Below are 13,815 nucleotides of genomic sequence, written 5' to 3'. Positions count from 1 at the left end.
GTTTGATAATTCCAACTCCATGTTGAAACTGATATGTTTTTTGAGAACCTCCTGTTAACAAGTTTTTTAGGATTTTTTTTTTCCTATTGAACACCTTGACTTTTTTCCGATAAATTTGTTCATATTGTGGGCTCACTTTTCATAAGAATCAAACACTGTCTGTAATCATTCTTACGAGTAATCACCAATAAGTGCTTTTTCGTACGATAAATACTCTGCTTCTTATCCATATACGTACACTTGTTCGCATTACCTTTTTTAACACACAAGAGATGAGACAAAAAAGCGATCATGACCTAGATAAGCTTTTGCACTCCAAAACTATTCTAGCTTTTTGACAGCCAAGGGGCGCCTGGAAATAAAAATTGGAGGTTGAGTGATTTATACATCTTGGCTTGGCGATTGAACAAACCTTTAATGGCATATTTGTTTTTTCTTTGCTAAAACTTCATTTGTAATTTTTCTTCAAGAATTATTCTTAGCTACCGAGGACACTGCATCGTGTGCATATATTTTTGATTAAATCATAAAAAAACGTCAATTAGCTTCGGTTATGCATTGTCCCCAGAATCTATGCCATGAAAACACATGAATTAAGATTAGGGTGAAGATTTATCGTATCAACTTTTGAAGTGATTGTACTTCACTCAAGGGCACGATAGGTTAAGTAAGTAAAATGAGTACAATATGAAGTCCTTTAAGTAGGAGCCGACTAATGAGTCATCACCATTTTTTGCGAGGTGTCTGGCCTACTTTTCAATACCGTGTAGGCAAATCATAAACCAAAATGCAATTCATAATATTTGTCAAAAAAAGTTTGCTACGGTTTCGAAAAAGTATCTGTAAAGTTAGGAACATTGCAATTAACATAAATGAGTTCAAAACAGCTTATTTTAGACTTTAAGGTATTTTTATGAATGTCAATGAGTACAAATATGGCAATTTATAACAATGCAACGGTATATGAACATTTTTATTCAAGGATGAATTACTTGCAACTGTAATTTAATCCCCGAAGAAAGAGCTATAAAGCCCAAAAGTTCAAGTGACCTTCCAAAAAGCGGTCATTGGGGGAAATACAAATAGGCATTGGACCTGTCATTAACATGATACTTTTCACCAACAAATATTTTTTGCCGGGAAGCATTTATTTTCATGCCATGATGTGATCAAGAGTCTCAAAAAAGGATTATTAACAAATTTTGATAGCACGCTGACTTGTCTTTTTCCGCAGAAATTATGACAAAATTTATGAAGTAGTGGCTAGGTTCTATCAGTTCAATAAACACATTTTTGTAAGAACTATTTTTTAAACTCTTTATTGCGAGATCTTTCTCACAGACAATGATTACAGTGTATATATTTATTTCGTCCCATTCTGGGTTCTGGGGCCGCCATTCGAGGCGATGATCCACTAGGAAAGGGAGGGGGAGACCTGGGATCGAACCCATGAACCCGAACTTAGCTCGGTCGCGCCTTAACCAACTGCGCTAGAACCATCTCCCCTTTTTCCAAAACCTGCTTTAGCTGAAAATGGATTTACAGAATGTGCTTTAGCTCGAACTGCAAGACTTACAATAAACTTTTTCTTTTTTAACCGTGGAAAGAAAGCCATGAAAAAGCGGAGGGGCTCTATGCCTACCTCTGTCATCAATTTATACTCAATTGTTTGACGGCATATGCGTTCATAGGTAATATGATTGTAACGCAGATTACAAACTAACACTAGTTTCAAAACAATTATGATGGAAACTAGGACCTCACTACGGTAACATTGGAAAGCAAATTAGGAAATGGTCTTTAAAACTCCTAATGAGATACATGATATTGAATATTCGGTTTTCATCGTTTTCAGCTATAAATTGCCCTCACGGCTTCCTATGCCAAATTGCCAAATACTCCAACAATTAGTAACATTTTTTCAACATCACGAGAAAGCATATATTTTTCCATTTCTTGTGCAGACTCAAAATAGCTCAAAACAACATAAAATGTAACTTTAAACACTGAAAACTTGAAGGTNATCACGAGAAAGCATATATTTTTCCATTTCTTGTGCAGACTCAAAATAGCTCAAAACAACATAAAATGTAACTTTAAACACTGAAAACTTGAAGGTTTTAGAAAACCAGTCGGAAGAATACCAATGTCTCTGTTTAGTTTCGAACTTCCAGCTGAGACATGCTTCAAAAGGCAACACCATGACCACAATCAATTTCACCAGCATATGTTGATCGGTATTTTTTATTGCCATAGCACATTCCATTCAAGCGCTTCCTCCCAACGATCGTAACTGTAAGCTCGTCCGTCGAAACCACGAAGATAGCAGCCCACAACCAATTTCATTCGTGTTGGGATTGTTTCGCCTTTTGACTTGCTCAATAAGTTATTTCATTTAGTGTGTCGGAGTCCAGCATCACATCAACTGGACTTTTTTGTTGTCAATATTCAATGTCCAGAAGATGCAACAAATAGCCACGATCAACGTCAACACTTCAGTGGAATCCACCCAAATTCAGCTAAATTTTCTCCACTGGGAACTCGTTTTGGGAATACAGAGTGCCGAGCAACAAGTGCCTTCTTACTCACCGAGGCATCGTTTTCCATCCCCTCCAGCTATAATCATTCCATCCAGTGAGTAAATATCATGAAACGGTGATTGGATACATAGGGAAATCATCTACCAAAGGAACACTACACACTTCCCTCTGCTTCACTTTTGTGTGAGCCTCCATGGTTGTAGGATGACGGAACCACCGACAATGAACTTTTCGATCGCCACGAGAAACTGTTTTCAACCCACCGAGTGTGAGCGTGAGTGGTGTGCTTGATGAGGGTGGTTGGCCTGTTATCTCGGCTTTACAATCAACATCCATTTCTCCATCTGGCTTTGCCTGCTTACCAACCATCCGTGGAGGATGATACAATGGCGGTGCTGGTTGCGGCTCATAATTACTAGAGCGGGTCGTATTCTCACCGACACTCAGGTGCGTTTGTGTTAAGTTAGTTGGAGCTCACAATGAGTAGGAGTGAGCCATTGAAGATCTCTGTGAACCCTCAACAAACCGGTCTTGTCAGTGAGCGATCAAGAATGTCATATTTGGCTATCAAAAGGCTGGTGAAGTGTTTGGCATTGATCCTGATCGTTCTGTCAGTGTCCTTGGTGTTGATCCTCAAGGAGGCTTTGGACAATCGGGTCCGAATCGTGTATAAAGAACACTCGGCGAAGGCTACGATCCTCAAATTGGTCAAGCCAATATCAACCACAAATCGGATTCAATCCGTGGTGGGATCCAGCCAGGAGACCTTCGTAAATCAGTTACAATGGACCAAATGCCGATGGAGCTCAGGGTTGCGAATTGTCAGTTCCACTACAAGGAGTCCCTGGACCCAAATGGGAACAAAAGAGGTTTACTTTCACAGTGCTTATTGGGACGACCGTGGACGTGCTCATAGAACTCATGCCTTTGTACGAGTTCTCGCATATTTGCGGGGAAGTGCAGCCGATAAGCCCAAAATGCAATGCTACTATCCGGAGTGGAGGGTGTCAATTCAAGCCCATGTTCAAGAGACGTGGCTCCCAATGTGGGATCAAGACCCTGATGAGCAAACATTTAGGTCATTTCTTGTGAATTGCCGGGTTCCACCAGGTGTCACAGAGTTGCAATCAGTTTCTTTGTCGACAGAAGTCTGCGATGAAATGGCAACCCTGAAAGTCGTGGATAATCGGTTTCTAGCGTTGCCAAAACGAAAAAAGTTCTGTCTGTGTGTTAAGCCCCTTTTATTCAATATGCAAGATATTTCGAAACAACTCATTGAATGGATCGAAGCTAATCGATTATTCGGAGCCGAAAAGATCGTGTTTTACTTGTACCAAGTGCATCGCAAAGTAAGCAAAGTCCTTGACCATTACGTTCGATTGGGTGTGGTACAAGTGGTTCCATGGAGCCTTCCACAGGAGTTGAATCTCCTCAATGGTCGGGATCTCAAAGTGTTCTTCCATAGAAAAGTGTGGCAAAAACGTCGAAGTGAGGTGTTACCATATAATCACTGTTTTTATCAAAATTTCAACGAATTTGAGTTTGTGCTTCCAATCGACATTGACGAGTTCATTTTTCCATTGGCTGTAGAATCTTGGCACGAAGTCTTGAGCGGCCATTTGCTGAAACATCCCGATGAAAAGCAACTCATTGGATCCTTTTCCGTGCGAAATGCCTATTTCTTTCGGTCGTGGAATCCAAAGTCAAATCTAAACGAAGATCTAGTCATTGAAGCCTTCACACAGCGGAGTGCCAACTTAAGTCAGCCTGGCTTTTCTGTCAAAAGTTTCATGAACACCGACGTGGTCGTGACATTGTTTAACCATTATGCTCTCAGTGCTTTGCTTCCCACTCAAAAGTTGACCACTCACCTCAATCCGGATCTCATAGTTATGAACCATTACAAAGCGACTTGCCCCAATGACTTTGGGCGTCAGTGTGAAGAAAATTTCTTGAAGTACTCCATGAATGATACGTCAATTCTACGATTTGTGCCAAAAATTAAAGCACGCATCAAGGCAGTACAAATAGATTGGGACAAATAAAAACCCTCCTCTCACGGAATAAGTTTTAAATTGTTGATCATTTTTTTTGCAAGGCGAAGAGCTAGTTTTGGCATTATTTATTCTTATGAAAGTTCGTAGTGAATGAGGGACCAAAAACGAGTTAGCCGTCATTTGAAATATATTGTAAGAATTTTAAGGAGCTTAATCCACTGCCCTGGATTTTGATCCAAATCTAAGAGCACTCGTCATTTGTTGCAGAAGTCGGTCATAGTTGGAAGACTTGAACGTCTCTTTCCGTGAGCGTTTCAATTGGATATTGTAAGGGCAAGATTTCAAATGGTTTGACACTTGGTCCACCCCAAATTTCCATTCCTCAATTGGGTTGAGAGCTGTACTGAAGAACCAACGCTAAAAAAGGTGTTAAAACATATTTATTTTAATACCATGATAACTTTTGGAAATGGTTTACCAACCTTATAAGCCACCTGCCACCGTATTTCTTTGGCCTTTTTCACCCGTTCCCATTGGAGACTAACACAGCCTTTTTCATCCAACATGGAGCAACAAACTTCTCGCATTCCCACTGAGGTCACAGCCAAGTTGCACAGACTGAAATTAAGGAAATATTGGCCTTTCGTAACACGTTCAACCATCTGCATAAAAAAAATGTGCTTACGTAAATGGGTCCAGATCTTGAAATATCTTGATCAGTAATTCAATAGGCAAGTCAGAGAGCTTTGGTTCGTGAGCCTTCGGAGGATCCAGGAGACATTTTGGAATCGATAGATTTTTGACACCAAAACTTTCAGCAGCGGGACTATAAACCAAGGTGTGGTTTTGGTTATGAGGAAACATCCTCCGCGAAGCAAATGAACATCCATGGCTGGCCATAGGACATCTATGCTCAATCCAATTGTTCATTCCTCCATGGATATCGTTATGGATGTTCTTGGAATGCCAACAGAACTCATCCCTCCTAAATTCCTGGGCACACACGAACGTGTACATAGACTTAGGTTTGCTTTGGAGTCTTGTCACCGTCTCTAATTTGATATCCAAACGGCATGCCTGAAGAAGACATGAAGGCAAAGGAGGGGGGTCCGGAACAAACTTGCCGTTAACGATCTCTCCGGTGGTGATATTAGATTCATCTGGACCCACAAGTGGACCTTCGAGTGGTTTTAATTGAGTCTTCTTTTCTCTGGCCGTTTTCGACTCCTTCCGAGCACCTTTGATGCCTCTGTACATCCAGGCGAAATCATCGGATTCCTCGTAAGTGGTGCAAAGCATTTGATGCTCAAAGGCCTTGCATTGATGGTATTTCACTCCACACTTCCATCGACAATGGATCACTTCACAAGCCTTAAATTTTGAAACATCGTCTTCGTAAGAGTCCAGGAGGGTCTTGGGACAAGTAATTACAAAGCAGTTGGCACAATGGGGATGAATGTTGCCTTTCTCTAACTCTGGATACTCCCAATATGGCTTGATTTTCTCCTTTCCTTTCAGCCGTTCATCCAAATCATCCTGCCATTGCTTCATTTGCTTGGATAGAGCCTTGTCATTCCTCCTCACACCTAGAAACTCGATATCATCTCCCAGATCAAGGAGGTCCTCTGAACCATTGGGCTCAACGCCGTTCTCGTTTGTTTCTTGTAATCGGTTGCTGATGGTGTTCGGGATAGGTACAGCTGGATATCGCTTGGTAAGGCTATTCCTCAAGGTCAATCTCGTCTTTCGCGATATTTTCCCCAAATTTCCCAGCATCCTCTGATCTCTTAAGGTCAGGTCAAAATCTATAGTAAAAAAAAACGCATGAAACAAATCCAAGATCACTGCTATTGTCAAAGTGTGATTGTACCTAATTGACCCTCAACAGCATAAGGATTCCGATGTTGAAACGGGATATGGCGTCTTCGCTCAGTGGAAAAAACTGGCCATCGATTCCACTCTGCCATGCACATAACCACTGAGGCTGGACATTTCTTTAGATGAATTCCTAAATGCCTTCGATCCATTTCCATGCCGCAGCCGAATTCCACATTAAGACAGGGAACGCGGATCATGGGACATAATTCCACGTGTTCCATAGCCTTACAGCCATGAAAAACGGCACCGCATTTCATCAAGCATTGTTGGAACTCGCAAGAATCCTCCTCTGCCGAGCAAAATTTGAAGCTGTAACAAGAGAAGCAATGCTTGTGAAGACCTCCGAAGTCCTCTTCGGCGGGATCACTTGGAGCACTTTTGGTTTTCATCTTAACAATTGGCATCCTTCGACTGTCTCAATCAGAATGTGACTTGCAAGCCTACGGTATTCTTGAATTCTGAAGGAGTCGTTTAATTCACTAAAAGGTAAGAACCTAACGACGATACAAAGCACAAGAAGGGATCGGCTGTGTTCAGACTTGGCAAAGACATAGCCTTGATCGTGACTCTTCTGACCATTTTCACCGCCGTTGTCGACATAGCCTTCAAGTGACTACTGACTGCATGAGTGCATGTAGTCAGTCTTCCTGACGAAATTAGACTTCTTCAGGTGACAACAGACTTCGAGTCGGGCAAGATTTCGAGCAGGCAAGAAAAAGAACCTGGATGAGGACTGGCAAGGTACCTTCGCAACTTTGTCCGCTTCCAGGGCCTCAACCTCGAAATTCAGTTCCAAGACCCTTTGGGGAACATCATTTTTAGGTCAAGATGGAGAAGCTGTGCACGGAAAGGACATTGTATTATAGTGTATTCCTCATGGGGAAGATCAGGCCTTCAACCAGTGCTTGCTCTTAGTAACATTGAAAATGTTCGCGACTTGGAAACTTGCTACTTAGCCGTTGCTTTATACTTAACATTTCCTTAACAATATACAGTTGGCCTAAAAGACCTCATTCAGAGCGAAGGTGTCAAGTACCTGAAATCTCTCTTTGGCTAGAGAAAAATACACCAAACTTATCAACTTGAAAGTGATAATACTACGTAGTAATAATCACTCAAAGCCAAATGGATATTGTCAGATTCTACTTTAAAGCACAACTGAAATATGGCCAAGATGAGGAAATAGTCTTGAAAAATTGGTCATTTGCATTTCAAAAAAGTAACTGCAACGCCACTTCATTTTTTTCGAGGAATGGTTGTGTCATTATTTACAAAGAAACGCGAAGCGTAATCCGATCCTTTTATGTAGAACCAACCAGTCCTGAACACGAGGGCTATTTCTTATAACTAGCTCTTTCCTATAACGTGCAGTATCAATTGTTTTGTTTATTTTCACATTAGGTAAAGTCAATACTATGCCTCAGAGGTAAGACTCTTAAAAAACGGACCTGCCTGTTGCGAGACCGTTTTTTTACCTATGTTTTGCAACTTCTGGTTGGTATTTAATCAAATTTGACGCGTTGTTGCCGCACCAAGTTTGCGATGCTCATTAAACGGAATGGGAATTAAGACTTCTATTCCGTTCGCTCATAAGACAAAATGCATCCAAAATGAATGCATTTCTAACAAGGAGATACGCTTCAACTCAGGGGTTCCTGGCTCAGCTTTCGTTTTGCTTCGAAAATGAAGCAGAATTTCTTTGTACTCGTTAGGTTTTAGTACATATATTCAGTAAGTTTCGTCCATGAAGGATTTGGGTGCAGTCTTCCACAATAAGAAAGATATTCGAAGAACACATCCAACTGAAGGTGGGGAAATCACTTCAAATTTCAAATTCAAAGGGATGTATCGAACGTCCAAGTCCAGAGATAGTATAATGATGCCAGCTCAATACAACTCGATTGTTCAGCCACATCTTCAACAAGCTGCTCCCATTTGAGCTCCATTTAGTTTAGTAGGCTGGCAAAAATTTCAATAAATCCATAGATGTCTCCCTAGGAACCTCACTTGCAGGAATGAGAGAGCTCTCATTTTGGCAGAGGCTGGGGATTGAATAATAATCCAAGAAGGTATGAAAGGTACCTGATGATGTACGTTTCCAGAAGAATGCATGAACTTTGTTCCAATCCACGATTTAGGGGCAATTTTAGTGACCGCAGGCGTTTTGAGAGCACCTTTAAGCCCTCGAGAATCCAGGTTAGTCAGAACAATGAATTCCACCTCCCTTCTTTCTCTGACTCCTTCACTGCATTAATTGGTTCGTTCAATAGTCATAGAAAATAAACGGTAGAAGTTGTAGATCCGGTATCACCTTTCAAGTCTGACTTGGACACGCTTTAGAACAAAATTGCCGATCTGCCCAAACCTTTGTTTATTATGCTTGTTTAATGTTTAACTGAATGTGCAAACTTTAATTCATTCGTGGACCAGACATCATGGTAATAACAAGATGATAGCGATTTTAGTATCTTAGTTTTTACTGCTGTGGATTACGATTCCAATAACATCCAATAAATACGCAAAAGTACCTTCTGCAAGAGAAGTACTGTACATACGTCTATGCCTTTTTTGGATATTTGACACCATCCAGTCCAAATATATAAACAAGGTAAAGTAAAGTAATTATGGAATAGTCTTATAGCAATGTTACAAAGTAATGGCTGAAATATTGATCAATTGCCAAATGAGGATGAGAAGTAATTCAAAACTTTTTACTGGGTGACATAAAAACGTGCACCCATAAACGGAAAAAGGCACACCAAAGTTTTTGAACAACACACCAATAAAAAAACTGCCACACACATGGATAAAAAGGTACACAAACAAAAGAGAGAACACAAAAAATAGAATTTGGCACACCAAGAACATAACACCAAACAATGTCATATAAAGATCGAAAGGTAAAAAATAGACGAATTATAATCTTTCATTTTAATAGTACTGAGGATTATATTCCCTGTAGCGGTTATAAATGCCCGTAAACCATAACATAAACAGCCTCGCTGCCAATGCATCAAAACAAAGTTTCTTATGTTTGAAGGGTCTATGGAAGAGCCATTGCAAATAGAAGACGCTGTAATAGAAGAATCAATTGCCGAAGTGCTTCTTGGTTTCACTTTCAGCAAAAATCTATCTTGGAAGTGTCATCTGAATAATTTAGAGCCCGAGTTACGGAGGAGAATCGGGATTCTGCGTCGCTTAGCTTATATACGATCTAGTATGATATGTTTGACCTGCCCAAACACAATAGGGTTCTGGCAGTCTTCAGCCCCAGCTGGCATGAGATGTAAAATGACCAGTTGGAAGTACTCTAGAAATGTGTTATTTATCAAAGAAATTGCCAAAACCTTGTAACTTCTGTTTTGTAGATGATTGACAGAAGAGGTTTTGAGGAACTCAAACAATTCATTATATTGGTTGTTGGCATTTTTTGACCAAAACAAGCCATCACTGGATCAACGAGGCTGAAATGGCAGAGACTATGTCGTCACTATACAAGCCAAAGCTTTGCCTCCAGTCTGAACACTGAAAAGATGAATCTAATTTTGTGCTTCAAAATACCCTCTTGCTTATTTAAAAATATTTCGATATTAGGTTGTGACAATGATGCGTTATCAAAAGTATTAGGCAACATATCCAATGTCTTCATTTTCCAATGCCCAACAGTAAGGCCCAAAATCAAGGCGATAATTCTGATCTTTCTTCGCTTTTCCTCTACTTGAGTACCACAGAAACATACAATTAGTTGAGAATGGACAAACGTTAACAGAACTTGGTTGAGCATCGCAAAGGCATCAAAACACCCTTTTTAATTTTAAGACTTGATCAGAACTGAAAAACGAATGATGTCCAACGAGGCTCATTTCATTCCGAGATATTTACAGCACACAGAAACACGTCTGACTTTTTTACCTCACTTGTTCACTTCCTGGTTCTTTGTCCGAGAACAGATATTCCTTTTTGCCCTGAAGCACGGTTCAAACATTGACATATTCCTCGTCAAAAATTCCCATGCTTGTTGCAATACTTGAATACGTGTTCTTCATATCTTACATAATCACGTAGTAAACCACTTCTTCCTCGGACAATGCCAATCAATGAGATTGCATGCAATCCACACTCTGTACAGTCCACTCTCCATTATCTGAATCAAAACTTAAAGATGCCTCTTTGCAACGTCATTCATGCCATCCATATTCAAAGGCGAGGCTTGTCGTTCCTTAAGGGCCTAATGATAAAATGAAGGTTCAACATTTAGTCAACATACGTACCTGTTGCAACACGGATCTATATAAAATTATGATTTGGCCAGCGGTGACTCCTCAACAAATAAAAAAGTACATGCTCATGTTGAACAAAGAATCGAGATAAAACGAATCTTGAGCGGATTCGCGAATTTCAAAAGGTACTCATCGTCGTGAGTCTCATCTCGTGATTTCAATATTTGTGCAAGTGAGGTTTGTGTACAAGTTAGTGCGTGGAAATTTGATTCTTTGTCCTCTTGGTGACTGACTAACGACTGAGTGACGAGAATGGTGACGAAGCGGATTTCTATTGAATCAGGTCGTTAAAAAGGTGTTTTTGTTGAACTTTGATACGACGTTTGTTTATTTCGAGATGGATTGCATACACGATATACTATAATTTGATGCTTAATACTTTATAAAAAGGTATAGAATATACTTCATTATTGCTCCGTTTCTTGGATGACAATCAGAAACATCATCAGGATGAGAATCCCTCGTTGTTGTAGGTAGCTTCACTCAGGTTGTTGGTATTCTGAACAGGTTGGATCTTTTTAATGGCGGGACCCCAATTGAGAGTTGGTTGAAGCATTTCCCGATTACTTGTGATTTTCCCCTTGTTTTTTCGGGTGTAGACTTCGTAAACACTTAAAGCCACGGCTATGATAATGGATGTACATGCCATTAACCAGCCTAAAGTTTGAATCAGCGGAGGGAACACGTAGCCATTATATTGGCAAGGCTTAAATGTGATCCATGTGACGATGGTGATGAAGAAAAGCACCACAGGTGTGAACACCTGCCAATTGATTCTCCAATACAGCTCGAGGAACTTAGGAATCCTAATGCCCATCTCCTTGATATTGTTCAAGAAATTGTGGACTCCGTAGACGTAGATGATTAGAATAACTTCGGCTAGAGCCAAAACCAGTAACGACCAGGATGCGGAAAAGGAATCGATCAGGGTGAACATGTAGATGCCTCCGGGACAACATAGAGGAACACCTAGAATGAACCCAACGACGGAGGCGCCTATGACTACCTTACCCTTCATGGGTCGAAGCTGAGGCCATTGGTCCATCAGAGCCGTGGTCAGGGTTTCCGTCATGGTGAATTGAGAGTCAAGTCCCAAAGTCAGCAGCATGAGAAAGAAAAGGAAAGACCATGCAGGTGACAATGGAAACTTGGTCACAGCCTCGGGATAGGCCACAAAAGCCAGACCAGGCCCTGAGGCGATGACCTCACTAATGGGTTGACCCGATTCATGTGCCATAAATCCAATGATGGAGAAGATCACAAATCCGGCAAAAACAGATGTGGCGCAGTTACAGAAGGCAATCAAAATGGCATCCCTGTGGCAATTGTTGCTGAACTTGTTGTAACTAGCAAGTGTAATAAGACCGCCAAAGGAGGGTCCAAGTGAATAGAAGATCTGGGTGGCCGCATCAGACCAAATCTTAACGCTGGCCAATTTATGTAAGTGCGGCTGGAGGTAGAAGACCACGCCATCGGCTGCTCCTGGTAGCAGAGCTCCTCGAATGAGCAAGCACAAGAGAACAAAGTAAGGGAAAAGGGCGGTGAAGTACACGACTTTTCCGGAGGATTGCACACCCTTGATAAGACAAAGGCAAACAATCACCCAAGCCCCGAGGAGACACAGGACGAGATCCCACTTCAAACCACCATAATTCGACCACGTTATGGTCTCGTCCAAGCCCAGCATAACCCGTGTGAAATAATCCTCACTGGCAGATCTTCGAGGGTATACCTGAAAAAAAAGGGAAAGTTGATGTTACGTTGGTCAAGTATTAATGACTGGACGACCAAGAGATCTTTTCCTCAATGCATCCATTCATGAAAGTTTCATTCTACACAGGATAATGACGTTGAATGTCAATTGCAGGGCTCGATTTCAAAGCAAAATGCAAAATGGTAGGTACGAAACTTCCGCTTGACTAAATGTCCAAAGCATGGAGCGAGAAGCAAGAAGACCTATTACGCAACTTATCAAACATCAGTGTTCGCAAAGCTAGAGATATAGTATCGTGAATGAAACCACTCGAGCAGAGTTTCCAGTATGTATCATTGTCGGCTTTGCTACCTGTTCCCTCCGATCGCATCATGAACGCGGGGGAATCCCGTGCACTCCAAGCTGTACTTCAAATTTTCAAGATTGGAGGGAGTCGACGAGAAGGAAGTTCTTTTTATAAACCGGTCTTGCTGCCCATGCTACCCTAGACTCCGTACAATTTGACGTACATTGGAAACCAATCGAGCGCACAGCACTTACTTTGTTTAAGGGCAAGTCCATGGTTCCGTTATTGCACATAGTGTAGTTGAATTGATCAAACTGGTCAGGCACGTGGGTCATGTTGTAGGAAGAGCAAATGTCCGATACAGGCGTGCAAGTATTGTTATAGAATGAAATGAAACCATCCCCAGCTACATTGCATTCGTCGGCTTGATCCTTTTGGTAGCAAGTTAACGTGTTGTGGTCATTTCCACAAAACTCCCACGGTAAGGACGACGTGAACCCGGCGAAGGTGTAGTAAAGGGTCCAAGCAATGATCATATTGTAGTAGATGGCCACCAACATGGTTACGAACAACATCCCGTAGCCCAGACCTTTAAAGGCCGGAGCCAATTTGCCAAATATTCTTGTAGGTCCCAGACCACTATACTGGCCAATGCTCAATTCCATAAAGAACAAGGGCAACCCGGCCAGAAGCAGCATCAACGAGTATGCCACGAGAAACGATCCACCTCCATGTTCATAGCATAAATAGGGAAACCGCCAGACATTTCCCAAGCCCACCGCATATCCCAAACACGAGAGGAAGAAATCGCACTGATTGTCCCACGTGCCTCGCTCGTCATCTCCGGCGGCGAGATTTTGACCGCTCTCGGCGGCCTTCACATCCTTTGACTCTTTGGCTCCTTCACCTTTGCCCATGGTGAGATCAAGCTGGGTCTTGTTTAGTGTGTAAGTGAGTGTGAACACTTCTGTCCAATGGACCTGAGTGCAAGTCGAAGCGTTTGGGATCCAGAATGCACTTGTGATTGATCTCAGGTGATGAGGTCGACTGACGATTGAGTTAGAGGTGGGCTACTAACACCACATGTATACCGTGGAAGGAGCTAAAAAATGCTTCCATC

General features: G+C 41.5%; 3 protein-coding genes across 3 annotated transcripts; 1 reads left to right on the top strand and 2 right to left on the bottom strand.

Moving 5' to 3' along the window:
* Nucleotides 1-3,019: 3,019 nt before the first annotated feature.
* LOC131886743 (uncharacterized) lies at nt 3,020-4,585 on the top strand. Its single transcript, XM_059235142.1, has one exon. It carries the CDS (start codon nt 3,020-3,022, stop codon nt 4,583-4,585), a length of 1,566 nt encoding a protein of 521 aa, XP_059091125.1.
* Nucleotides 4,586-4,646: 61 nt separating this feature from the next.
* LOC131886542 (F-box only protein 30-like) lies at nt 4,647-7,169 on the bottom strand. The gene is made up of 4 exons (XM_059234908.1): nt 6,408-7,169; nt 5,223-6,342; nt 5,020-5,155; nt 4,647-4,954 (listed from the first exon to the last, which is right to left on the bottom strand). Exons 1-4 carry the CDS (start codon nt 6,817-6,819, stop codon nt 4,748-4,750), a joined length of 1,875 nt encoding a protein of 624 aa, XP_059090891.1. The 5' UTR covers nt 6,820-7,169; the 3' UTR covers nt 4,647-4,747.
* Nucleotides 7,170-11,005: 3,836 nt separating this feature from the next.
* On the bottom strand, nt 11,006-13,771 carry LOC131886836 (sodium- and chloride-dependent glycine transporter 1-like). The gene is made up of 2 exons (XM_059235252.1): nt 12,950-13,771; nt 11,006-12,427 (listed from the first exon to the last, which is right to left on the bottom strand). The coding sequence occupies exons 1-2, from the start codon at nt 13,610-13,612 to the stop codon at nt 11,141-11,143; spliced, it is 1,950 nt and encodes a 649-aa protein (XP_059091235.1). The 5' UTR covers nt 13,613-13,771; the 3' UTR covers nt 11,006-11,140.
* Between the last annotated feature and the right edge of the window lie 44 nt (nt 13,772-13,815).

This window comes from Tigriopus californicus, chromosome 9 (assembly GCF_007210705.1).
Source record: "Tigriopus californicus strain San Diego chromosome 9, Tcal_SD_v2.1, whole genome shotgun sequence".
In the NCBI taxonomy this organism is placed as follows: Eukaryota; Metazoa; Arthropoda; class Copepoda; order Harpacticoida; family Harpacticidae; genus Tigriopus; species Tigriopus californicus.
Note: the sequence above shows the minus strand (reverse complement) of the source record. Positions and strands in the feature narration are given on the sequence as shown.